Consider the following 27,804-nt stretch of genomic DNA (forward strand, 5'->3'; position numbering starts at 1 on the left):
GTAATTTTTCTCTTCCCTGGACATCTCTTCTGTTTCCCATTCTTTCACTTTGCCAGAGAAAGGGTGTTATCACTGAGCTAGTGGGAGAGGATTACCATGTGCTATTTTTCCTATCGCATGTCATCAGGCTATAATCTGCCTTTGAACTTGAGCATCTGTTCAGATCATCCTGGTACAAATGTCTGCTCTGTGCCTACTGTCTTGACCTTCCTGACAGCCATGGCCTGTACAGCCTGTATTTAACCCTGAAGGAGGCTCATCCACATCTCACCCTGACCTAACTAGCAGACATTTGGAGGATATTTGGGATAGATCTGTATGCTGGATGGGTGATATTTGGTGTGTTGTCATGGGGAACATTTTATGTAGGAGAGATATGAACATTTTGGGGCCATTGGCCAAGCTATTATGGGCTAGATTCTGTCCTCAGCAGATTCACCAATCATCATTTCGGTTCCTAGGACCTCAGAAAGTGCCTATGTTTGCAGACAGAGTTTTTTTTTTTTTTTTCAAGACAGGGTTTCTCTGTGTAAAAGCCATGGATCTCCTGGAATTTACTCTGTAGACCAGACTGGCCTTGAACTCAAAGATCCACCTGCTTCTGCCTCCCGAGTGCTGGGATTAAAGACATGCACCACCACCGCCCTGCACAGACAGGATCTTAAACATGCAAGTTATGATGAGGGCTAGGGTGTACCTCCTCGAACCATCTGTGCACTTATGAGGAGAGATCAGGATGTAGACACACACAGAGGGATGGCCTGTGAGGACACACAGAGGAGAAGGCATCTACAAGCCAATCAGAGCCCTGCTGAGAACCCACCTTGTCAACACCTGATCTGGGGCTTCTACTAGGGGTGGAGACAATAAACACCAGTTATGGAGGCAGCTGAATCCACATCCTTTCTCACAGCAGCCTGAGGTCACTGGGAGGCACAGGCTTCTCAGTTAGTGTGGCTGGTTTGGGGTCAGCCTCTAGCTGGGAAGAAACTGCCTGTAGGGAGGAAAGGCTGAGGGCCTATGTGGTGTACAGTAGCAGAACTGGGGCCCAGCAGTGGAGGGCCCACTAGGGGAGGCCTGGGAGGACACACAACCAGGAGATAGGTAGAGAGGCCTGCATGGCTCACAGGTCTGCCTAATTGTGCCTTGTTCCTGAATGTCAGGGCCGGTCCATATAGGAAGAACACAGTGATTGTAGAATGTCTGAAGAATGTTTTATTGTCAAAAAACAAAAACAAACAAACCAGAGAGAGATCTTAAAGGTATCAATGATCTCTAGGAAATTAGAAGCCAAAGCCCCGAGTCCTCTGAGAACTTACTGCCAGTCAGTGAGGGGCAGGCACCCACTTTTCCATTTCACTTTTCTTTTTCTTCCTGTCTCTTCATTGGCTGAGAGATGATGGAGAAGCTAGTGTTGGACCTCTGTAGGGGACCTACTCCACATATCAGTAGACAGTGCTTCAGGACAGGGCAATTCCGTGGGCTTCTCCTCCACCTGTTATTAGCTGCTGTAAGTGTCCTGGGCAGATGCCAGGCCTGGAGGATGAGCCTGCTGTACCATGGTTCTTTCCAGTGTCCCGCTACCTCCATTACTGTTTGTCTTCTTTCTTCTGGCCTGATTGGAACCTGCTCTTCAGGTCCCTTTCCAGGAGGTCCTTGCTGGTTACTGATCAGTGTCCTCTGCACTTGCACCTGCCAGGGCCACACAGAGGCCATGAAGCCCAGGTCTTCCTCTGTTATGTCCCCAGAGTGTAGTTGAGACATCCAGGGAGGTGGCAGTGTCCAGGTCTCAAGGCCATGGGGTAAGGGTTGTCTGTGATTGGCTCCTTCATCTGAGAATCCAGTCTGTTGAACCAGAAGAGGGATCTACACAAGGAGCCCAATCTTCGGAAGATTCTGTCCCAAGACCTTGAAAAACACAGGCTTTTCCCTTATCCCAGGGCTTGTGGAAGGGGTAGGAAGGAGCCTGGCTGGACATGGGTGATACAAAGGCCACTGGAATAACTCCAGTGAGCTTCAGTTGGGCCGTGGTCACCTTGGTCTTCCTGGTCTACTCTTGGGGATCTGAAAACTGCTTCTTCTGTGAGGAATCCCTGTGTTTTAGAGGGTGATGTAGACAGGGCTGGCTCCAAGGTTGGTCCCTTTCTAGTTGGACACAGACAACGTGGGCACATGTCTCTGCTTCAGTGAATACTCTTCTGTCCCAACTGTCTGGATATACTGTTGAAACTATGGCCCTTCTGGCCCCATCCAGTATCTTGGCTGCTGCTGTGATGGTGTTTTAGGTCCTGGTGGCTGTCACCTGGGGCAGAATCTACTCTTCACATGGTCTTCCAATGAGGGAAGAATTGAGGGTGGCTGGGTCTCAGGCTCAGAGGGTAGTGAAGCATGTGTGGACAGTGTGATCTGAGTCAGGCTGCTTGGCATGTTGAACAGGGTCCTTCTGGGCCTGGAAAACCCTCTGTCCATTGTAGCAGGCAGCCTAAGGCCCTTGTCCAATCATGTTCTTGTAGTCGGGAGCCAGTGTCTGCTTCAGCCCCACCACTGAGGAGAAGATCCACTTCACCTGTGGGGCAGGGTGGGTAAGACAAGGATCAGGCCTGCACTCTGTCCTGTGGGTAAATCGAGGACTGTTTCCCAGAAGTCCCCTCTGGACAGGTAGGTAAGTCAGACAAGCACCCACTCCCAGAGCCCCTCTCCAGCTGTGTTGGAGTCTGTAGGATGGCATGGGGACCAGAGGGGGTAGGATGGGGGAATTGTGGGGATACAGTATGGGAATAGTGTGGGATAGATTGGTGGAGAGCACTGGACCAGGCTGAAGATAGAGCATGGGACAGTGCGGGCACTGAATCGAGACAGTGTGGTAATGGAGCGGGGTGTTGCCTAAAGACAGAATGAGCGATGATGTGGGGACAGCATGGAGCAAGCTACATGTTAGCCATTATAGGTCAGTGTAGGGACAGCATGAGACACAGAATGGCAGGCAGCGTGGGACGTCATAGGAAATAGCACGAGGCAGTGTGGGAACAGCAGGAGAGCTAAGGGGGACGGGGTAGGGATAGGGTTGGGGACAGCAAGGGGACGTTATGGGACGGTAGGGTTCAGTATGTGGGGCAGCGTGGTACGGACAATTTGGGGGACGACATGCGCAGTATGGACGATAGGGATGGCACGAAGAGAGCGTGGACGTACAGATGACAGCCCAGGGCAGCACAGGACGGTACAGGATAGAGTGGGAAGGGTCGGGGCGTCCCGGAGACTGTCAGGACAGCAGGGCAGACAGCGTTGCACAGCATGTGACAATGTGGTAAACAGCATGGGACGGTTTGGGGCGTAGGACACCACAGGGACAGCATGGGGGACAGTGTGGGACAGCAGTGGACAACACGGGACAGGAAGTGGGAGGTAGAATGGGACAGTGTGGGGACAGCATGGTGACAGATTGGAAGCAGCGTGGGGACGGCATGGACACTGTGGAGACAGTGCGGCTGACCTTGAAGAGTGTGACAGTGGCACTGTAGCACACGCTGAGCAGGAAGAGGCTGATGAAGACGGTGATGGTCGTCCAGAGCCCGTCCAGCTCCCCGTCCTGGGCCTCAGCACAGTTGTCGTCCAGTTCCAGCTCTGCACAGAGAGGGGCAGTCAGTGTTTGTCCCAACAAGGTGGGGCTGGGAGTGATTCCCTGTGTGGCAAGTGGGTCTGCATGGAGGGGGGAGGAGAAAGGACTGGCTGGGCTGGGCCAGCAGATCCTCCCTGGGGCCAGCTTTCCTTCTGCTCTCTATGGATCAGAAACCTCAGTTCACAAAAGTGTTCCAGTTTTGTCCCTGGGCTCAGCCACACACAGTGGACCTGAGGGTGGCCTGGACTGTGTGGGAGACTGCTCTGTTTGCTCCACTCCTCAGTTCTGGGACTGGCTAGGCTGAATCAGGGCCTGTGACTCTTGTGGGTCGTGGCTGTGTAGCCTGCCTGATGTGTCTGTCCTCTGGTGACCAAGCCTAGAGGGCTAGAGTGATGGCAGAACCTGTTCCTGGTGTTGCCTAGACTTCAGACAAGGTCCACACTGGGAAGTGAGCCAACTTATACAGCTTTGGAGTAGTGTCAATAGTGTGAGGTAGGAGCACTGGCCTGAGGGTTCAGGGACAGATTGGGCCTGAGGGGACTTATGTGTGTAGGAGTAGGATTGTGGGCATCCTTGGCAGAGAAAAGTTGTTATCGGCCTCAGTTGGCCCACTTGTAGATGTTGAGGAGGGGCATGTGAAAAGACCTTATTCGTCTTTAGCTTTGAGTACTGTGCAGGGTGCCCATGTGAGGCCTCAGTGGTGTGTGTGTGTGTGTGTGTGTGTGTGTGTGTGTGTGTGTGTGTTTGTGTGTGTGTATGTGTGCCTTGTGGGCTGAGTTTTATTTTAATGGATAAAAGCTAGTTAATAATATGCCTGAGCTACTGGCTAATCAGAAGGATGTTTCTAATGGATCTGGGTTCAGTAGTCTCTTGGACTTCTGGTAGTTCCTCTCATGGGCAGAGAGAGCTACCTTCGTTCTCACCCTATGGCATAGACCTAGTCCCTGGAAACCTTCTGGACTGATTGGAGGGACATCCAGGTTCTGTCTGCAAGCCTAGACCACATATATCTTTTCAGTGCACTTGGAGATATCCTTGGATAGGGAGTGGGGTAAGGACAGACTGAGGGAGAGGAAGTTTGTGTGCTCCTTTCTTTTGGAGAAGTCTTAGGAGCATCTCTGCGCCCTAACAGGTGAACTGCTAGTTAGGAGGGCAAGTGACAGGCACTGCCTAGGGATAAGCCTTTCCAGTGAGGAATAAAATCCTTTCAGGCCAGGCAAATTCAAGAGTGCTGGGTCTGGCCGTACAGACCCATGTTTTCTCCCTAGTGTTAGTTCAGGTCTCAAACCCTGGAGACCCCACAGCCCATGACCTAGGTAGACTCTATATCTCAGAAAGAACCAGGACATTTTTGCAGGGTCCCAGGGCAGTGCTGGGTGCTTTATTTACACAGGGAAGGGGTGGAGGTAGGTACCAATATCTCTTAGGACCAGAGGGCTCACAGGACTCTAAGCTCATTTACCAGGAGCGTGGGAGAGAATCTTCTCTGTGTGATGGTTGTGCAGGGCCTCGTGGACCACAGAGCAGGTGAAAGTATTCTGTGCCTCCCAATCGCTCCTCTTTACATTGAGCTTGCTGTAGAGGAAGTAAGTCTCATCCTCATCCAAGACAGGCAGGGTGTTCTTGTAGTTCTGCTCTGGCTGTCCATTCTTCTGCCATTCCACATCAATGTCACTAGGGTAGAAGCCTGTTACCATGCAGGTGACAGAGACTTGATTCTTGGTCATCTGCTCCTTGGGCGGTGGCATGACGTATACTTGTGGAGCCCGGATTTGCCCTGTGGATACAGAGAGTGGTCAGCACAGAGGTCATGGACAGGGCAGAAGTCTGTTGATGCCAAACTACATCTACACCTTATTGCAGCCACTGCATCACCCACTCTGCAGCTCTCACCTTTCTTCTTGGAGATGGTTTTCTCGATGGGGGCGGGGAAGGCCGCGCTGTTGACCTTGCATTTGAACTCCTTGCCATTCAACCAGTCCTGGTGCAGGATGGGGAGGACACTGACTACGCGGAAGGTGCTGTTGAACTGCTCCTCCCGGGGTTCCGTCTGAGCTGTGTGTACTTCTATGTCATCTATAAACCAGCTAAACTGGACATCGGGATCATCCTGGCTAATGTCCACCACCACACACGTGATCTTGGGACTCAGAGAGATCGTGAGCACGTCCTTGGGCTTTGGGGGGAAGATGAAGACAGATGATACTTCTGGGCCTGTAGATAGAGAAGAATGATGGGAATAGAGCAATACTTGGTCCACCCTCCAATATGGACTACTTAGGGCACTTGCTGCATATAGGGGCTGGAGTGAAAGGCCTATTGACTTACCTGGACATGACGGAGGCTCAGGACAGCCAGGTGCTTCTTTTCTGGGCTCTGCAGAGAGAAGACTGTGTGTTACTGGGGTCTGGAGATGAGAGGGCACCAAGACGGGAGAAGGGAGAGTTTGCCTGTTGTGCGGGCTCAGGGCTGGGTGTTCCTGGGTATGACCTTTGGCAGGTTCATACCTGAGTCTACCTCTGTGTGTCCAGGATGAGGGGCATGGGCATCCAGTCCAGAGTACTAATCCATGAGTGTAAAGGACATGGACAGAAGTCTCCAGAAGGGGGACTGACAGGATGTCCTGCTGTCCCGGACTAAGGTCCCCTCCCTGGCGATGGCCGCCCGGCCTGGTTGGTCTAGGAGGCTCAAGCCGCAGCTCTAGTGAACCCCTCCTCCCCTGCTCATCTCTCACCAATTTTCTTGTCCACCTTGGTGTTGCTGGCCGGGTGGGCTACGTTGCAGATGACGGGCTGGCTGGGCCAGGTGCTGGAGGACACGGTCACTGAGCTGCTGAGGGAGTAGAGACCAGAATGCAGGACAGATGGGAAGATGTGCACACCGCTGGTCAGGGATCCAGAGTTCCAGGTTACGGTTGCCGGCTCGGGGAAATAGCCCTTGACCAGGCATCCCAGGGTCACCGTGGAGCCAGACGTGCCTCCCCTTCCAGGAGCCAGTGGATAGACAGATGGGGCTGTTGTTGTGGCTGCAAGAAGAGGGGTATGTGTGATCATGCTGTCAGACATGACTGATCCAAGCCTCGAGAAGGCCTTTGTCTTCAGCCCTCCAGAGGCTCTGGCTCTCTACACGGTGTAGGCAATATCCGATGACTGGGCTGGTGAATGTCAGGATCACCAGGTTAGGTCAGGCCTGAGGCGCTTTGGGCACAGCCCCGTTCCATTTTCAGAGGACTGCCACACCAGCTGTCCAGTGTGGGTACCCATGCCCCACTCTTTGGTCTCTTGTGCCTAGGCCACATGGCTGTACGCAACCAGGCCAACACTGAATGACAAACTAAAGCTAGCACAATCCTCCAGCTGGCAGTCCCTTCCTGGCTCTGCCTGCCCAGCCATGTTGGCCCTTGCCAACTCCTAGGCTGCTTGCTCCTGCCTTGGAGGGTTGATGGTTGACTGACGGCCCATGTTCTTAGGTTCCCTGAACTCTCCACAGTCCCAGAGCACTGGCCATCGCTGTGCTGTGTGGGGTGGTGTCTTTTCTAGTTGGCTTTGAACTAAGTAGGGTCAGCACTCTGTACTCCTGGGTGTGGAGCCACATCCTGCCCATATACAACCCTCTAGGATTCCCCTCCTCAACCTACCCCCTCCCAAGTCAGCCTAGGCTCCTAAATATGCACTGTTGGCCACTCCTGTGTACCTTACCCCCTTCTCAGGTCTTTCTCTCAGCTCTTACAGTTCACCACCAACATCCCCACCTTCCAGGCACGTAGTGTGGGCAGCTCTGGCCTGTCCTGCCCTGGCTGATCAGCACTTTGCTATGGTGCAGTCGCACTGAGGAGACCCTGGTGAGCTCAGCCTCGGCTTTCCATGTCTTCCCGTCTTGGTCTTCACACTGACCTGCGTTCTCCTTTTGCATGGTACTTGCGTTGCCAGACCCTAGAAAAGTCCCTTTCCTTTTTCATCACCCCTGGGCTCTTGAAGTTGGAAAACATCCCCATTCTCAACGAAGCTGGCCAGAACCGCCCCTTCCCTGTCCCTTCTATCCGTGGTTCCTCCCTTTGTTTCCAGGGCCTTGCTGGTCTCCCCTGGACCTCAGCTCCGGCATCCCCTGTTCAGGCCCGAGTCCCCACGCTCCCTTCCATCTGTAGGCTGACCCTGGTGCCCTATGTTGTTGGGACAGGTTTGGTGTTCCTGCCCTGTGTTCCCACAAGCGCCTAGGACCCAAGCTAGGCCCCCTGAGTTGAGGGCTGCAGCTGTATAGTTCCTTTGGTCCGGTCAGCCCAAGGGTCCTTCCCTGTTCATGTTCCTGAACAGCCAGAGGCCCTTCCTGACCCCTCCAGCCCTGGGACTGGTTCTCTCTAAGCCCTTCGCTGTTCTTGCTGCATGTATCAGCCCTCTCCAGTGTGCAGGGCTCCTTTAGTTCTGTCTCTGTGTCCTGAGTATCCCAGGTTGTCCTGTTAGACCTGACCTGCTTTCCTATCTGCCTCTTTCCCCCTCAGCTCTTGGGGCTGCCTGCTGCCTGTCCAGCCTTCTCCAGGCCCCCATCTCTCCTGACACTGGGCTTGCTTCCTGATCCCCAGGGGCACCTGCTCTCTCCCAAGGGCACTCCCCTGCAGCGTTTCCTCTTGTGCCCTCTTCCCTCCCGTTTGATCTCCTGGTCTCTGTGGGCCTTGCACTCTTCTACTGATCCCAGCTCCAGGACTTCCTTGCTCTGATAGGACCCCTTTGTCCTTGTGGGCCAACCTCGCTGATTTCACCAGCCGACACACTGACATACCTTCAGGCCTGTCCCCGCCATCAGAGCAGACAGCTAGATCAGCTCCAGCCCGCTCCCAATGTGAAGGAAGGATAGTTTACCCTCCCCTCTCTCACCGGCACCCTCTCTTGCCTACCATTTCAGCTCAGCCTTGTTCCTCAAACCCCTGGCCCTGGTATCCAGCAGAGTGATCTCTAAGGCCAGCTAATATAGCTCCTGGCAATAAACAGACTCTGCTGGTTGGTCTGGGATGCTCCTCAGTCTGTTCCCTCACATTCCCACCTGCCTGGTACCCCTTTAACTATTCAGCCTGAATCTCTTATACTCCCACCTGCCCCAGCTCCTCAGTACCTACTCAGTCCATTCCCCGCACCCTCACCCAACCCAGCTCCAGTACCTGCTCAGTCCATTCCCCACACTCTCACCCACTCCAGCTCTCCAGTACCTGCTCAGTTCATTCCCCACACCCTCACCCACCCCAGCTCCCAGTTCTTGCTCAGTGCATTCCCCACACCCTCACCTACCCCAGCTCCCCAGTACCTTCTCAGTCCATTCTCCACAACCTCACCTGCCCCAGCTCCCCAGAACCAGCTCAGTCCATTCCCCACACCCTCACCCACCCCAGCTCCCCAGTACCTGCTCAGTCCATTCCCCACACCCTCACCCACCCCAGCTCCCCAGGACCTGCTCAGTCCATTCCCCACACCCTCACCCACCCCAGCTCCCCAGGACCTGCTCAGTCCATTCCCCACACCCTCACCCACCCCAGCTCCCCAGAACCAGCTCAGTCCATTCCCCACACCCTCACCCACCCCAGCTCCCCAGAGCCTGCTCAGCTCATTCCCCACACCCTCACCTGCCCCAGCTTCCCAGAACCTGCTCAGTCCATTCCCTACACCCTCACCCACCCCAGCTCCCCAGAACTTGCTCAGTCCATTCCCTACACCCTCACCTGCCCCAGCTCCCCAGAACCTGCTCACTCCATTCCCTACACCCTCACCCACCCCAGCTCCCCAGAACTTGCTCAGTCCATTCCCAACAACCTCACCTGCCCCAGCTCCCCAGTATCTGCTCAGTCCATTTTCCACACCCTCACCCGCCCCAGCTCCCCAGAACCTGCACAGTCCATTCCCCACACCCTCGCCCACCCTAGCTCCCCAGTACCTGCTCAGTTCATTCCCCACACCCTCACTTGCCCCAGCTCCCCAGTACCTGCTCAGTCCATTCCCCACACCCTCATGCACCCCAGCTCCCAGTTCTTGCTCAGTGCATTCCCCACACCCTCACCTACCCCAGCTCCCCAGTACCTTCTCAGTCCATTCCCCAAAACCTCACCTGCCCCAGCTCTCCAGTACCTGCTCAGTTCATTCCCCACACGCTCACCCACCCCAGCTCCCAGTTCTTGCTCAGTGCATTCCCCACACCCTCATGCACCCCAGCTCCCCAGAACCTGCTCAGTCCATTCTCCACACCCTCACCTGCCCCAGCTCCCCAGGACCTGCTCAGTCCATTCCCCACACCCTCGCCCGCCCCAGCTCCCCAGAACCTGCTCAGTCCATTCCCCACACCCTCACCCACCCCAATTCCCCAGTACCTGCTTAGTCCATTCCCAACAACCTCACCTGCCCCAGCTTCCAGTTCTTGCTCAGTCCATTCCCCACACCCTCATGCACCTCAGCTCCCCAGAACCTGCTCAGTCCATTCCCTACACCCTCACCCACCCCAGCTCCCCAGAACCTGCTCAGTCCATTCCCCACACCCTCACTTGCCCCAGCTCCCCAGAACCTGCTCAGTCCATTCCCCACACCCTCACCCACCCCAGCTCCCCAGGACCTGCTCAGTGCATTCCCCACACCCTCACCTGCCCCAGCTCCCCAGGACCTGCTCAGTCCATTCCCCACACCCTCACCCACCCCAGCTCCCCAGAACCAGCTCAGTCCATTCCCCACACCCTCACCCACCCCAGCTCCCCAGAGCCTGCTCAGCTCATTCCCCACACCCTCACCTGCCCCAGCTCCCCAGAACCTGCTCAGTCCATTCCCTACACCCTCACCCACCCCAGCTCCCCAGAACTTGCTCAGTCCATTCCCTACACCCTCACCTGCCCCAGCTCCCCAGAACCTGCTCACTCCATTCCCTACACCCTCACCCACCCCAGCTCCCCAGAACTTGCTCAGTCCATTCCCAACAACCTCACCTGCCCCAGCTCCCCAGTATCTGCTCAGTCCATTTTCCACACCCTCACCCGCCCCAGCTCCCCAGAACCTGCACAGTCCATTCCCCACACCCTCGCCCACCCTAGCTCCCCAGTACCTGCTCAGTTCATTCCCCACACCCTCACTTGCCCCAGCTCCCCAGAACCTGCTCAGTCCATTCCCCACACCCTCATGCACCCCAGCTCCCAGTTCTTGCTCAGTGCATTCCCCACACCCTCACCTACCCCAGCTCCCCAGTACCTTCTCAGTCCATTCCCCAAAACCTCACCTGCCCCAGCTCTCCAGTACCTGCTCAGTTCATTCCCCACACGCTCACCCACCCCAGCTCCCAGTTCTTGCTCAGTGCATTCCCCACACCCTCATGCACCCCAGCTCCCCAGAACCTGCTCAGTCCATTCTCCACACCCTCACCTGCCCCAGCTCCCCAGAACCTGCTCAGTCCATTCTCCACACCCTCACCTGCCCCAGCTCCCCAGGACCTGCTCAGTCCATTCCCCACACCCTCGCCCGCCCCAGCTCCCCAGAACCTGCTCAGTCCATTCCCCACACCCTCACCCACCCCAGCTCCCCAGGACCTGCTTAGTCCATTCCCAACAACCTCACCTGCCCCAGCTTCCAGTTCTTGCTCAGTCCATTCCCCACACCCTCATGCACCTCAGCTCCCCAGAACCTGCTCAGTCCATTCCCTACACCCTCACCCACCCCAGCTCCCCAGAACCTGCTCAGTCCATTCCCCACACCCTCACTTGCCCCAGCTCCCCAGAACCTGCTCAGTCCATTCCCCACACCCTCACCCACCCCAGCTCCCCAGGACCTGCTCAGTGCATTCCCCACACCCTCACCTGCCCCAGCTCCCCAGGACCTGCTCAGTCCATTCCCCACACCCTCATGCACCCCAGCTCCCCAGAACCTGCTCAGTCCATTCCCCACACCCTCACCTGCCCCAGCTCCCCAGAACCTGCACAGTCCATTCTCCACACCCTCACCCACCCTAGCTCCCCAGGACCTGCTCAGTCCATTCCCCACACCCTCATGCACCTCAGCTCCCCAGAACCTGCTCAGTCCATTCCCTACACCCTCACCCACCCCAGCTCCCCAGAACCTGCTCAGTCCATTCCCCACACCCTCACCCGCCCCAGCTCCCCAGAACCTGCTCAGTCCATTCCCCACACCCTCACCTGCCCCAGCTCCCCAGAACCTGCTCAGTCCATTCCCTACACCCTCACCAGCCTTAGCTTTGCTGTAGGCACTCAGTCTGGTTTCCTATTTGCTATGCTGCCAGGCTTCTCTGACCCTTCAGCACTCTCACCTGCCCTGGCTCTCCTGTAGCTGCCCAGTCAGGTTTCCCATACTCGGGCCTTCCTCAGTTTCCCTGTAGTTGCTCATACTGTAACCCTACACTCCCACCTATCTCAGATGCCCTGTAGCTGCTCAGCCTGGAAGATTTCAGTACCACTGATCTCAGTTTCCCTGTAGCTGCTCTGCCTATGTCCCTGAACATCCTCCTGCCTCAGCTCACCTGTATCTACTTGGCCTGGCTCCCTGCACATCCTCCTGCTTCAGCTCCCCTGGAACCCTGCACATCCTCCTGCCCCAGCTCCCCTGGATCCCTGCACATCCTGCTGCTTCAGCTCCCCTGGATCCCTGCACATCCTCCTGCCTCAGCTCCCCTGTAGCTGCTCAGCCTGGATCCCTGCACATCCTCCTGCCTCAGCTCACCTGTAGCTGCTTGGCCTGGCTCCCTGCACATCCTCCTGCTTCAGCTCCCCTGGAACCCTGCACATCCTCCTGCCTCAGCTCCCCTGGATCCCTGCACATCCTCCTGCCTCAGCTCTACTGTAGCTGCTCTGCTTGGATCCCTACACATCCTGCTGCCTCAGCTCCCCTGTAGCTGCTCAGCCTGGCTCCCTGCACATCCTGCTGCCTCAGCTCCCCTGTAGCTGCTCAGCCTGGCTCCCTGCACATCTTCCTGCCTCAGCTCTCCTGGATCCCTACACATCCTGCTACCCCAGCTCCCCTGGATCCCTGCACATCCTGCTAACCCAGCTCTCCTGGATCCCTGCACATCCTGCTACCCCAGCTCCCCTGGATCCCTGCACATCCTGCTACCCCAGCTCCCCTGGATCCCTGCACATCCTGCTACCCCAGCTCTCCTGGATCCCTGCACATCCTGCTACCCCAGCTCCCCTGGATCCCTGCACATCGTCCTGCCTCAGCTCCCCTGGATCCCTGCACATCCTGCTACCCCAGCTCCCCTGTATCCCTGCACATCCTGCTACCCCAGCTCCCCTGGATCCCTGCACATCCTCCTGTCTCAGCTCCCCTGGATCCCTGCACATCCTTCTGCTTCAGCTCCCCTGGATCCCTGCACATCCTCTTGTCTTAGCCCTACTGTGGCTGTTTAGCTTGGATCCTTGCACATCCTCCTGCCTCAGCTCTACTGTAGCTGCTTAGCCTGGCTCCCTGCACATCCTGCTGCTTCAGCTCCCCTGGATCCCTGCACATCCTCCTGCCTCAGCTCCCCTGTAGCTGCTCAGCCTGGATCCCTGCACATCCTCCTGCCTCAGCTCCCCTGTAGCTGCTCAGCCTGGATCCCTGCACATCCTGCTGCCTCAGCTCCCCTGTAGCTGCTCAGCTTGGTACCTTATCACCTCTCAGCTCCAGATCCCTGGAAATTGTTCAGCCAGGTCCCCACACTCCCACCAGCTAGGATTCCCAGCAACTTCCAAGCCTAGAGTCCTTCACTACTACCTATCCCAGCTCCCCTGTGTCTGCTTAGCCAGGATCCCCCATGCTCACTGGCTCCAGCTCGCCTGTGTTAGCTTAATGTGGTCCCCCACCCCAGATCCTCTCTAGCTGCTCTGCCTAGATCCCCACACTCTGATCTGCTCCACTTTCCTTGTAACTATTCACTTCCTATCCATTCTGACTCCACTGTAGCTTCTCAGCCCATTCTCACCCTCACCTGCCTTATCTCTGTTGTAGGTGTGTAGTCTTCTTGTTTTCTGAACTCTTCAGGCCTCCCGGACTCTCCAGATTCTCCATGCACTCTGGCTTCCCTGAGCTTCTCAGACGATCCCTACCACTTCTGCCTGCTTCACTCCCTGTAATGCTTGTCCTGGGATGGTGTCTGATCAGACCTCTGTCACTTGCTGCCCACAGACCTGGCTACTCCAATGGGCTCCAGAGGATGACTTGGTAATTCCTGCCTCTCGTCCTTCCTCTGTGCTGTTCTTAGCTCAGAAGGGAGTCTGACCTGAGCTCTGAGCTCTTAGGTGTCTCTATTGTGGGCATCAGATCAGCCCTGTAGCTGCTCAGTCTGGTTCCCTAAACTCTTGGGGCGACCCTAGGTACCCAGCATTCCCACCTATCCCCAGGCCATCTTCATGTGTTCTGTCTTGGTCCTGAATTCCTGTAGTTACCCAGCTACCCGCAGTGTGCCCAACACCCTGCAGCTGCCCTGTGCTGCTCAGCCTGGTCCACCACTCTTACCTGTTCCTCTCCTCTGTAGCTGATAGAACTGATCTCCAGAATCCTCGGACTTCCCTGTATCTCCTCCTAGCTCTGTCATGGGCCTCAGCTCCCCTTTGCTACTCAGCCTGGTTCCCTAAGGTCCTGGGAGATGAACTGAGTTCCCAACACTGTTTTCCCTAATTACTTTGTGTACCTCAGCATGATCCACTGAGCTTCCTGGAATGCCCTGGACCCCAGCTCTTCTATGAGCCCCAGTTGCCAAGTACTGGTCAGCCTGTGTCCCCATTTCTAATTCCCACTTGCTCCAAATCTTTTGCAACTGCTCAACTTGGTCCCCAACACTCCTGCCTTGCCCAGGTTACCTTTATCTGCCAAGCTTGGCTTCCTGTGCTCCTGGGGATGACCTGACCCCCTAACCCTCCTATCTACCCAGCCCTGAGTATTCCCATTTATCTTTGTTTCTCTGTGCAGTTCAGCTCCGTGACCCATGCTTGCATACTCCTCAGCCCCACGACAGCTGTTAAGCCGGTTCCCTGAGTTTCTGGGGTTTCTCTATCCAGCCAGACTCCTACCCACCAGAGCCCCACGTAGCAGCTCTGCTGGTTCCCTGATCTCTGGGCTTGCTCTGCCTCCTCCAGCACTCTGTTCTCCACAGCTCACCTGAAGCTGTCCTGCCTGGTCCTTTGAGCTCCTTGGGCTTCTCTCTATCTTGTCTTTCCTTCTTTCAGTTAAGGTTTGGCTTTATTTCTGGTGATTCTCTTGGATGCTGGGATTACTCCTTGAACCCCAGAGTACCTGCTTTGGCTCTCATCTTTTCCCAGTAGGCTTACAGGCATTCCCAGATGAGCTCCTGGATGTTACGCTCCCCACTCTCGTTTTTTTTTTTACTTACCACAGGCCTCTGCATCAACATTGTCGCCCCGTTGGCTCTTCTTGTCTCGCTGGCTCAGCTGTCTGGGCTCTATCAACCTGTAGTCCAGGCCACACCCATCCCTCAGGCTTTCTGCCATATCCTATCTCCTCTTTGAGGCTTCCGCGGGCTGGTCCCTCTGTGGGTGTGCACAGCTCTAGTTGCTTGTGCTTCTGTCCATGGGCTCCCAGAGTCTGCTTGGTTGACACCAGCTGCAGGCAGGAGCCTTCCTCTTCAGCACACAGGCTTCTTCTGTCAGCAGTCTGTCAACTGCTCCCCAGTCTCCTGTGATACGATGACTCAAAGACCCAGAAGGGCCACGGATGCCCCCAGTCTCTGGTCCTCTCCCTTCATAGCTCCTTTCCCTGATGAACCCACACCTATAGAAGCCTTGAAAGCAACTGCTTCTCTTCTTGTTTTGGTCCTGGCTTTCTCTTGTCTTTCCCAGAGTCACAGCCCTGGTCCCAGAGATGCGAATGCCACCCCACTTCCTCCCCATGCATGACTAAGAACAGGATCGACAGTGGGTGGCTGAAGGCATTTCCTGAAGTTCCCCTTTATTCTGGGGGTTTCTGTGTCAGGGGGCGTGGGAGAGTCCAACCTGACTGAGATTGCTTCATGTGGATGTGTGGGGGTGGGTGAAGCGGTACCCTTGAGACTCTGTGCACCTGGGCTTTCAGGGGTCTCTGGGCTGGTTGAGGCTGAGTGATTATGCCCACCCCTTCCTGACCACCTCACTGGAGAAGTTTTCCTGGAGAGTACCTGGGCCTCTCATTCAGGCCTGACCTAAGACCAATCTTGGTGACCATATCTCCTTGTCCCCATCTCTGGCTAGGGCTATCTCAAGAAAACCCAGATAAGCCTGAGGCACAGGGAAGAGACTAAGGGCTGTGACAGAGCATGGAGTACAAACTGAATGGCAAAAGGAAGAGGCTCCGGGCTCTGGCTGAGTTTTCAAGAAGGTGAAATCTTGGCTACAGAGAGAAGCCATGCTGGGACTCAGGAGGAGCCCTCCGGAAAATTAAGAGGGGACCTGGTCTCCTGGTGCACAAGGTTCCTAACACTGGCATTGCCATGGGAACCTGATGGATTGCAGCTGTGAACAGGGGTTCCAGCGCTGATGCCAGGGGCTCACTCATGAGGATGTAGAACCGGGGGATGAAACCTGCCGTAACAGTGAGATGCACAGGGCAGTGGATCCCACAGAGTGGAGGAAGGAGCTCATTCAGGGTTTGGGGGAGGGTGGGTGCAGGAAGGGGGAGAGGGAGGCCAGTAGTGCCTAGGAGTGGAGCAGGGTCTGAGGGGCCAAGGGCCTGGCTAGCCTCTGCGAGGGTGAGGGTCCACCCATCCTCAAGGCCTGGGGCTGGTAGGGTAGGGTGTTTCTCTGGGCTCAGTGACACTGACATCATGTAGGGGGAAAGAAGGCAGAGGTGTCATGAAGGGTAAGGAAAAGGCGGGGAGCCAGGAGGTTAGGAAGACCTCACCAGGAAGATGCTCTGCAGAGAACAAGAAACAGGTCTTGGCCTGGGAGGAGAGGACAGGTCAGGGCCTCCCATGCTGGAAAACTGTAGCATAGGATGCTGAGGTGAACCTCAGGAAGCCGAAGAAGATCTGAGAGTTCTGAGTTCCAAGGCTGAGACCTAGAACACAAATTTAGGAGCTTGGGGTGGCTAGGCTGGGGCATGGGCTGAGAAGGAGGCTCCTGGTGGGCCGTATCAGGGCAGGATGTGGGTCCGTACACTAGAGAGGGTGCTGGTTGTCTCAGTGCCAACTTGAGAAGACACAGCTTTCAGGACAAAGCCAGGGCTGGGGCATTGGGATTGTTGAGAGCTTAGGGGACCTGAGAACAAGTGCTACTAGTCAAGTAAGGGACTAATCGGCCAGAGTGAGACAAGCCACCTAAGAAATAGAAAGAGCAAGGGCAGGCAGAAATGGGGAAGGGTCTGGAGGCCCCTGAGCTGAGCTGGCTGTGGTTGGTCATTGAACACTGACATGGACCATCTCTGTAACCATGAAGCACAGGAGGAAAAGGCATCAGAGTGGTAGATAGAGAGCCTTCCTGGGCAGCTGGTGCAGCAACTTTCTGGATGTGGACTGCGAATGGGATGAGCTCAGATTGCCACAGAGTTGGCCTAGCCTGGTGATCCGCAGGTTAAAAAGATGAAGATGAAGCACGTAGAGCTCATCAGATGCGCATGTAATACCTATGAGCCCAGTTCTGGACCCTGCTTGAGATTTACAGAAGGCTAGGGCCCCGAGAAAGCTGAGGACTGAGAGTTTCCAAGTGCATGTGCTCAGTCATGTCTGGCAGCATGATTACACACTCTCCTTCTCTTGTGTCAAGTACTATGGCAGCATCTGTCTTATACTTGAGCCCTAGCTGTGGGGACACATTTGGGTCTACAGTGACCCTTGGCCGCCTGGTCAGTGACTGTGCCCTGGAGCTCTAGCTATGTCTAGTGACCTTTTCATCTGTCCTAAAGTCTGGGCTCTACTCCTTCAACAGCTCAGTGAATGTGCCCACCAGCATTCGGTGTGGGGGTCTCTGCAAACACCACAGCCAGCGGAATGTCAATGTGTGTGAGGTAAGAAGGAAGTGCAGTTCAACACAACTCAGTAGCCAATGCTGATTTAAACTTCGAGGGTCTAACCCAGGGCAGTTTATTTTAGTCATATTTAAGTATAGCATAATTTGGAAAAAAGTTTCCTGGTGATAATTAACTCAGTCCCATGTGCATAACAAAGCTTAAGGCATGCCTGCATTGAAAGTCTTTGTAAAGTACAAGTGACACCTTCCACAAAGATGGCTTTTATAGACTAAGAACATGTGACATCTTAAGGACCCGGGGTAGGGATCTGCTGTGGTCTCAGTCATACGGACAGCACAAAGGTCACTAGGCTATTTACCACCTCCACTCCCAGCCTTCTGGGTGGAAAAAACTTATACAATCTCTCCCTATGAAGAGGCATCCCTGCACGTTTAACACTCCCATTTTACCCTGGGATTACCTGCAAGCACAATGACCTCTCTGCCTCCTCCTCTAGCCCAGCCAGACCATCACCTGCAGTGTAGTCCATCCAGCTAGCAGATCAAGGTGGACAAGAAAGTGAGTGAGAGCACAGTCAGGAGAAACAAGGGTTCCCTGGACGTGATGCTGGGGTCGTCTTCTCAGTTCCAGAAGAATACTAAGCCGAGGGAAGCAAGGACTCCCTTTTCTCTCTCATGGAGCTTGTGCTCCTCCTGCTTGAGGAGCGACACTCTGGGCCAAACACTCGTGTTCTGTGCCTTGGACACACAGAGGTGGACAGGAGGTCTTGACTTACCAAGGGTAATATCCAGGAGAGGGTCTAATCTGAGCCCATGCCAGGGCCAAACTCTTCTCTCCTGAGCTTGGTGCCTTTTCTTCATACACCGGTAATGCTAAGCTTTCTCCCTGCAGCGCCCAGAAGCTCTGGGCGGAGTACTCACAAGTGTCCTAAGTGTTCCGATGAGTTACTATGCCTTGCTCTCCAGCCCCAGGAGAATGATGAGAATTCCATGCGTCGCTACACTGGAGCTGGCCCAGGTCCTGACTCATCTCTCCTGACCAGCTCCTGAAATCCTAGGTGGACTAATTGTCTTCTTCTTCCCACAACAAAGCCGGTGGATATGCTCATGATCTTACTGACCATCAAGCACACGTGCGGTGGTGGATGTGAGTGACCCAAGAGTCCAGTTTAGCTGATACAGAGATGACATGGAAGTGCACACGACACAGATGTAGCCCTGGGGAGAGCAGTACCACAGTCTGGATACTCACATGGATGCTCAGGTGTGGTGATATTTTATTTGTATGTTAACAAATAAAGTTTGCCTGGAGATCAGAGGAAATAGCAAGCCATTTTGAGTAAACATAGAAGTCAGGCAGTGGTAGCACATGCCCTTAATCTGATCACTTATTAGGCAGGGTCTCTTGTAGTTGGAGAGTTTTCTCTCTGGGCCCCTCAAAGCCCTGGCAGTCCAACAGCCCACTTATAAAATAAACACACAGACACTTACATTATTTAAACTGTTTGGCCTAATGGCTCAGGCTTCTTGTTAACTGTTCCTAGATCTTAAATTAACCCGTTTTTATAAATTTATACCTTGCCACGTGGCTCGTGGCTTATGGGCCTCTTCACATGATGCTTGTCATGGCAGTGGCTGGTAGTGTCTCCCTCTCTCAACCTTCCACTTCCCAGAATTCTTCTCTCTCCTTGTCCCGCCTATACTTCCTATTTGGCTACTGGCCAATCAGTGTTTTATTTATACAGAGCAATATCCACAGCAGTGTGTGTGTGTGTGTGTGTGTGTGTGTGTGTGTGTGTGTGTGTGTGTTCAAGGCCATACTAGGGAACAGAGCCAGGCATGGTGATACACGCCTTTAATTCCAGTACCAACCATAGAGACCTGGAGGTCTGTACAGACAGGCAGTGACAAGAATGTGAGGTAGCTGGGCTAAGAGCCAGTGATAGGGCAGGACAGCAAGGCAACAAGGCATGGGTAAGACAGGAAGTAACACACATTTGGCAGCTGCAGAGTTGGTGAGTTAGGGTTGGTTGGTGGCTTCTCTGATCTCTAAGTCTTTCACTCCTATATTTGGCTCTATGTCTTTTATTTAATAAGACTGCCTAGTCTACACTCAGGCCACATCCATGTGAACCAGCTACCTGAGCATCACCCAGTATATGCAGCACCTGTACACACCTGTGTGTACAATGAATACATAGCAGCTGGTCTACGGACACCGTGTTCAATACCAGGTCCACTCACAGAATCTTACTCAACATCCACATGTGGGTCATCTGAGACAGACACAACTGTCATCTTCTAAGAGTTTCCACCCCAGCCTGCCAATAACACAAATAGACCTAGAGGGGACCCTCAGGCCTGCGTTCCCACTCCATACGATCACTGATCCTTCATAGCAAGTTGTCTGGCTCACTTCCCACTGTGGACCCTTTCTGAAGTCCAAGCATCACCAGGCTCTGCCATCACCCTGACTCTCTAGGCTTGGTCACCAGGGGACAGACAGTAGTAGGTCAGGAGGGCTTCATAGCCACTGTCCTCAAGGGTCACAGGCTCTGTTTCAGCCTAGTCAGCTTCAGTACTGAGGGGGTGGGCATACAAGGAGGGTTTCTTCACAGTCCAGATCACCACCAGGCCCTGCATGTCTGGCTGAGCCCAGGGACAGAGATGGAGCAACTTTGGGAACTGAGACTGCTGGCCCAGGGAGGGCAGAAGGCAGACTTGGCTTCAAAGAGGGGTCTGCTTGTTCACCCTAGCTGTTCCTACCTCGCTTGCCTCCTCAAAGACCTACTCTGCCACACAGAATATCACCCTAGCCCTACCTTGTTACTGCAAACACTGGCTTCTCCTTTTCTGTGCAGAGCTGGAACTGGGCGACAACTGTGCTGAGGCCCAGGATGGGAAGCAGGCCGGGCTCTGGACGACCATCACCATCTTCATCAGCCTCTTCCTGCTCAGCGTGTGCTACAGTGCCACTGTCACACTCTTCACAGTTGGAAATACCATGGCCTCAGTCTCCCCCCACTGTCCCCACAATGTCCATACTGTCCCCAAGCTGTCTACACACTGTCCATACAGATCTTCCAGGTTGTTACCATTCTGTCTCCACACTGGCCATGTTTCCCCATACTATCCCTATAGTTTCCTCATAGTGTCCTAGGCTAGCCCTGAGAGTGTCATATGGTACCTGCCTGGTATGCCTTTATGTCCCATGATTTCTCCAGTACCTTCCCATGCTGTTTTCTATACTCTCATGCCTTTTTTACGCTATGCCTACAATTTACCCAGATCCCCTACATTGTCTCCATACTACCCACCTGTCTTAGTTACTATTCTACTGCTGTGAAGAGGCACCATGACCAAGGGAACTCATGTGAAAGAAAGCATGTAATTGGTACTTTTTATAGTTTCAGAGGCTTAGTCCATTATCATCATGGCAGGGAGCATGGCGGCAGGCAGGCAGGTGCTGGAGCAGGAGCTGAGCGCTATGTTCTGATTCATATGGAGAGAGAGAGAGAGAGAGAGAGAGAGAGAGAGAGAGAGAGAGAGAGAGAGAGAGAGAGCTATTCTGGGCTTGGCTTGAGCTTTTGAAACCTCAAAGCCTGTCTCCAGTGGCACACTCCCTCTAACAAGGCCATGTTCCTAATCGTTTCTTTAAAATTGCGCCACTCCCTGGTGACTAAGCATTAAAACACGTGAGCCCGTGTGGGCCATGCTTATTCAAACCACTGCACCAAGCCTGTCCCACACTGGCCATTCTCCCCTGATTTTGTTTCTATGCTTTCCACCAAGTTGTCCCCACTCTGTTCACTCAGTGCTTGCCTGATGCTCCATGTTCCTTGGCTCTTCCCAACCCTATCCTCCACTCTATCTTCTTTTCTCCTCCACAGCATCCTCCAGGTTCCCATATGGCTAGAGGTGGCAGTCCCTGGCTCCCTGTGGTGGACTGAGTAAGAATGGCCCCCATAGGCTCATATATTTGAATGCTCAGAGAATGGTACTAGGATGTGTGGCCTTGTTGGGGTGGGTGTGGCCTTGTTGGAGGAAATGTGTCACTGGGGGGTGGGCTTTGGGGTTTCAGATGCTCAAGCCGGGCCCAGTGTCGCTCTCTTCCTGCTGCCTGCCAACCCCGATGTAGAGCTCTCTGCTCCTCTCCAGCCCCATGTCTGCCTGTGAGCCACCACAGTTTCTGCCACGATGATGAGGGACTAAACCTCTGAATCTGTGATCAAGCCCCAATGAAATGTTTTCCATTTTATAATAGTTGCCATGGCCATGGTGTCTCTTCACAGCAATAGAACAGTGACCAAGGCAGAAATTGTACCAGGAGTCCGGTATTGCTGTGACAGATCTGACCATGCTTCTTCACAGCATGTGGATTTTTGGGACTTGGAATTAGGAAAGAAGTTCAATGCTTAAGTGGTATTTAATGGGCCAATTTATTTATTAATAAATAGGTATTTATAAGGAGCAGAGAAGACAGTGATGCTGAGAACAATGAAAATTATTATTATTATTATTATTTTTAACAATGAAAATTATGATGGCCTGGCTCCAGTGGTTTCAGAGATGAGTATTTGTAAGTTTCCTAAATATTGTTCTTGTGATATTTTAGTAAAAAATGTGGCTGTTTTCTGCCTTTGTCCAAAAAGTCTACCTGGGGCTAAATGAAGAGTTTTGGATTAATGGCATTGGCAGAGGAGATGTCAAAACAGCCTGACATTGGCTGTGTTACTTGGTTATTAGCGGTCACTCTTATGCAAATCGATAATGAAGAGGAACAAGCTGAGCAAGGAAAATATAAAATGTGCAGTTTGAGGAGAAAAGGAACATTAGGAGGTGTGATCTAGCTAAATCCTGTGTTCAAGTAGATAAATAGATTAAAGCCTGAGGCTAAATGGAATTAAGGAGGAGGTGGTCTAAGGACAGGACCCCACCCAGCGAAGATTCTAATTGTCGAAGGGAATTAAAGAAAAGTTTAGAGCCAGGCATGGTGGCACACACCTTTAACGCCAGCACTCAAGAGGCAGAGGCGGGATCTCTGAGTTTGAGGCCACCCTAGTCTACAGAGTAAGCTCCAAGGCAGTCAAGCTTAGGCAGCGAAACCATCAAAAACAGAACACTGGTGAAAATATATTTGAATGAAGGAACTAAACTCCAGCCCAAGCAAGAAGAAGAACTTGGCATCTTTGGCCATGTGGTTCTGGCTTTAGAGTTAAGAATATAAGAAAGAAATTGTGGAATTTCCTCCCATTTGGAATGGTAATATATATCCTGTGTCATTACATGTGATCTGCTTTCTCATTTGATTTTACAGGGGTTACAGTTAGGAGATTGCCATCAGTCTCAGAAGAGACTTTGAACTTGGGCCTTTTAAAGTGTGTTGAGACTGTTATAGGCTACAGGACTTTTGAAGTTTGACTGAATGCATTTTTGAATTATGATATGGTTCAAACTTATGGGGGCCAGGGAGTGGAATGTGGTGGTTTAAATAAGAATGCCCCCAACAGGCTTATATATTTGAATGCTTAAAGAGTGGCATTAGGAGATGTGGCCTTGTTGGGGTAGGTGTGGCCTTTTTGGGGTAGGTGTGGTCTTGTTGGGGTAGGTGTGGCCTTGTTGGGGTGGGTGTGGTCTTGTTGGAGGAAGTGTGGCCTTTTTGGGGTAGGTGTGGCCTTGTTGGGGTAGGTGTGGTCTTGTTGGGGTGGGTGTGGTCTTGTTGGAGGAAGTGTGTCACTGGGGGTGAGCTCTGGGGTTTCAGATGTCTAATCCAGGCCCAGCGTTGCTGTCTTCCTGCTGCCTGCTGATCCAGATGTAGAATTCTCAGCTCCTCTCCAGCACCATGTCTGCCTGTGTGCTGCCATGCTTCCCACCATACTGATAATGGACTAAACCTCTGAATCTGGGAGCAAGCTCCAATGATTCAGTGATTTCCATTTTATAAGTTGCCATGGTCATGGTGTCTCTTCACAGTAATGGAAACAGAGGCCTATGGGTAGGAGTTGTTCCTGGCTCACTCACATTGCTGGAAGGGCATGGCAATGGTTCTGGTGTCCCTGGATCACCACATGACTGGAGGTGACTGGAGGTGGGAAAGGTCAACCTTACCTACCCTTCCCCACAGATGAAGTGGATCCTCCCCTCAGTGATGGAACTGAAGCAGACAATTCTCCAAACCAGCACCAGGACACCCGAGTCCTCAGGATGGCAGAGGAATTGCCCAGGAAGTTCTGGGTGCCAACATTGCCTATGCCTAGATTGGCAGGGACAGACCTTGGAGCTTGTCCTCTCAAATACATGGTTCCTACATAAAGGGTGCTTTTTAGACCTTCAATAAGAGATGTCTGCCATAGAGACTGGGAAAAATCAGGGTCAATGTGGCACAAAGGGAGCTCCAGGTAGTGCTGTTAAGATCACCCTTGATGACCTCTATATCCTATAGACATTCCACAGGATGAGAAAAGAACCCATGTTTCTCATGAAGCATAAAGCCACAGAAGAAATAGGAACTCTTCCAATACATAGTCACAACTGACATCACAGCCTCGAGACCAGAACAATGTCACCTCCTTGGAGGTTCAAAACATACTTCAGGGAGACAGTCAGAGGAGACCCTGGACTGCTGTGGATGTTGCTCTGTATAAATAAAATGCTGATTTGCCAGTAGCCAGGCAAAAAGTATAGGCAGGACAAACAGAGAAGAGAATTCTAGCAAGTGGAAGGCTGAGGCAGAGAGATGCTGCCAGCTGTCATCATGGAAAGAGAGATGTAAGGTACTGGTAAGCCACGAGCCACATGGCAACTTATAGATGAATAGAAATGGGTTAATTTAAGATATAAGAACTGGATAACAAAAAACTTGCCATGGCCATACAGTTTGTAAACAATATTAAGTCTATGTGTATTTACTTGGTTGGGTCTGAACAGCTACAGAACTGGCAGGTGAGTGAGATTTGTCCTGACCGTGGGACAGGCAGGACCAAGAAAACTCTAGCTACACTGGACTTCACAGTTTTGGTTGAGTGCTGTGGATATCACTCTGCATAAATAAAATGCTGACTGGCCAGTAGCTAGGCAGGAAGTATAGGCGGGACAAGCAGAGAAGAGAATTCTGGGAACAGGAAGGCTGAGTCAAGAGACGCTGCCAGCCGCAGCCATGAGTACCAACATGTAAGATACTGGTAAGCCACCAGCCATGTGACAAGGTATAGATTTATAGAATGGGTTAATTTAAGATATAAGAACAGCTAGCTAGAAGCCTGAGCCATTAGGCCCAACAGTTTAAATAATAAAAGCGTCTGTGTGTTTATTTTATAAGTGGGCTATGGGACTGCCAGGGCTTGGCGGGAGCTGGAGAGAAAGTCTCCAGCTACAAATGGCACCCAACATGGGGCAAGAGTTTCCACCTAAAACCTGAGAAACAAGATTGTAAAACAGAGCTAAAAACAGCTTCCTAGTTAGCTCTCTCAAGTTAGCGGCAGCCTGTGGGTTTGAGCTACTATGGCGGGTTCATGGCGTGCGAGCTTGACCGGCAGTATGGTGGGAAGGAAGCATCTCCAAGCTGCACATTACGATGCTGCTGTGTGGTGGATTTAGCCTTTGCTAGTTAAAAAAAAAAAAGGTTTCTGGGCTACATGCTGATTTGGTAGAACTGCTTCTGATAGTTGATGGTACACATGGCTCCAGACCCAGAACTGGCAGTAAACTGTACCACCACCATTTTGGGAAGCTGAGGTGGGCAGAGCCAGCAGCCACAGCACTGTTTCAGTCTTTGAAATACTGCAGTTTAAAGCAATAGATTCACAATAAGGCAGATCCAGATAAAATAGTTTACAATGTGTGTAAAAATGTACATAGGCTTGGAAGAGAGAGAAAAAGGAATATATATATATATAGTTATATATATATATAGTTATATATATAGTTGTTATATAAAAATACATAGTTTTTAAAAATAAAGTCTTTAAAGAGACAGCAAAGGTAGTATAAAAAGTAAGCCACATAAAGATGGATATCATACAGAGAATCTGGATTGTGTTGTCTTTGGGATTCTTAACTGCAGAAAAACATTTAATTGTAAAAGCTGTTGAATTAAGCCAATATGTATATTTTAAAGATATCTTGACTTCAAAATTTGGATGTAAGGATATGTTTCTTTGGAAAGGAGGCTCTGCTTTTGTTTCCACAGAAAGCCAGAGGCTCTGGATTTGTTTCAGATTAAGACACATCAGGTTTGACCAGCCAAGACCCTCCAGAAAGGTCTTCAATGACACCATGACCCAGATGATCCAACATCCAGAATGGTTTCAAGACAACTGGCTCAGACAATACAGCCTCATGGACTACCCCATAAGCCTAAAATTTTCTTTGTGTCCCCATAAGATACAGTGCCCCTATCCAGCAGGAAGTAGTAAGAGAAGCTATGCCCAAATTTCCAAAAGTACTAAGCTGACTTTGGAGATGGAATTGGCTCACTCCTTCTCTAAACCCAGGCATATTGCTAAAATAAAAGGTTAAGAGATTATTGTGTCCCAAATCAGAAGAGCCCTCTGGTGTGGGACAGAGAAGAACCAATATTTTTATTTAAAACAGGTTGATTATAAATGCAATCTCTTTCTAAAGAAAAAAATGGGATATAATATAGATATGATAGGATGAAAGGGTAGATTAATGAACCTACTTTTAAAGAGCAACTTGTTAAAAATGTTTTACTTTGCTATGGATTTTAGTTTATTGATACAAATTTAAAGTTAACTTTGTTATACTGTACATGTATTTTTACTCTTGTTTAAGGTATTATGTTTATACAACTCATTTACATTGTAATGGAACTATTAGTCTTCTATGATAGTCAAACTTACAGTCATGTTAAGTTTTCTAGGTATACATAGATATATTTCCGATAGATAGGTAATCTTAAAATACTTCAACAAAGTATTTTCAAAGACCTACAGAATATGGCATTTTGCTGTGGATATCACTCTATATAAATAATACACTGATGGCCAGTGACCAGGCAGGAAGTATAGGTGGGACAAAGAGAGAGGAGAATTGGGGAAACAGGAAGAAGGAGGAGAGACACTGAAGCCACCACCAGGACAAGCAGCATGTAAAGATGCCGGTAAGCCACCAGCCACATTGCAAGGTATAGATTTATAAAAACGGGTTAATTTAAGATATAAGAACAGTTAGCAAGAAGCCTGCCATGGCTATACAGTTTATAAGTAATATAAGCATATGAGTGATTTTTTTTTTTTTGAGACAGGGTTTCTCTGTGTAGCTTTGCGCCTTTCCTGGAACTCACTTGGTAGCCCAGGCTGGCCTCAAACTCCCAGAGATCCGCCTGCCTCTGCCTCCCAAGTACTGGGATTAAAGGCTTGCGCCACCACCGCCCGGCTCTGAGTGATTATTTTATAAGTGGATTGTGGGACTGTGGGGCTTGGGGAACCTGTCGAGAAGCCCTCCAGCAACAAATGGCGCCCAACAGCTCGAGTTTCCACCTTAAACCTGAGAATATTTAATAACCAATTCTAAACAGAGCCAAAACCAGGTTCCTGCTTCTTGTCTCATAAGGGCAGCTAGACGCCGCAAAACGCAGGTTTGAACACTGGTGGGTTCCTGGCATTTGCGTTTGACCAACAGTATGGCGGAAATGAGGCGTCTGCCAGCGGCACATTAAGCTGGGTGGTAGATTTAGTCTTTACTATAATTTAAAAATAAAAAAAAAAAGGTTTCTGGGCTCCACGCTGCTTTGATAGAAGCACAGACCCACTATTTCTGAGAGTTGATGGCTCCCAGAGCTGGCGGAAAACGTACCACTGCCATGTTGGGAAGCTGAAGTGGGCGGAGCCAGCAGCCACAGAGCTGTTTCAGTCTTAGAATGGTGCAGTTTAAAGCAATAGGCTCAAGGTAATATAAAAAATAAACCACATAAAGATGGCTACCACACAGAGAATCTGGATTATGCTCTCTTTGATATTCATAACTGAAGAAAAACATTTGATTGCAAAAGCTGTTGAGTTATGCCAAAATGTGTATTTTAAAGGTAACTTAACTTCAAAATTTGGATGTAAGGATATGTTGCTTTGGAAAAGAGGCTCTGCTTTTGTTTCTACAGAAAGCCAGAGGCTATGGATTTGTTCCAGATTAAGATACATCAGGTTTGACCAGCCAAGACCCCCTGAAAGGTCTCCAATGACACCATGGCCCAGATGATCCAACATCAGAATCATTTCAAGGCAACTGGCTCAGACGATACAGCCTCACAGACTACTCCATGATCCTT

General features: G+C 51.8%; 1 long non-coding RNA gene and 3 gene segments (V, D, J or C); 1 reads left to right on the forward strand and 3 right to left on the reverse strand.

Moving 5' to 3' along the window:
* The window catches only part of LOC102921979 (Ig alpha chain C region-like), a 213,417-nt gene that overhangs the window by 79,216 nt on the left and 106,397 nt on the right, over positions 1 to 27,804 (reverse strand).
* Positions 1 to 27,804, reverse strand: part of LOC102920138 (immunoglobulin heavy constant gamma 2A-like) — a 156,629-nt gene that overhangs the window by 21,869 nt on the left and 106,956 nt on the right.
* Positions 1,193 to 15,086, reverse strand: LOC102924161 (Ig gamma-1 chain C region, membrane-bound form-like). The segment is given in 7 exon segments: positions 1,193 to 2,566; positions 3,494 to 3,624; positions 5,082 to 5,396; positions 5,513 to 5,833; positions 5,948 to 5,995; positions 6,354 to 6,644; positions 14,954 to 15,086. Coding segments are annotated over 7 exon segments (1,308 nt in total).
* On the forward strand, positions 16,433 to 20,614 carry LOC143268564 (uncharacterized). The gene is made up of 4 exons (XR_013044628.1): positions 16,433 to 16,512; positions 17,478 to 17,556; positions 18,612 to 18,783; positions 20,381 to 20,614. It is a non-coding gene; the product is annotated as an uncharacterized LOC143268564 (long non-coding RNA).

The sequence above is a fragment of the Peromyscus maniculatus genome, chromosome 14, assembly GCF_049852395.1.
Source record: "Peromyscus maniculatus bairdii isolate BWxNUB_F1_BW_parent chromosome 14, HU_Pman_BW_mat_3.1, whole genome shotgun sequence".
Lineage (NCBI taxonomy): Eukaryota > Metazoa > Chordata > Mammalia > Rodentia > Cricetidae > Peromyscus > Peromyscus maniculatus.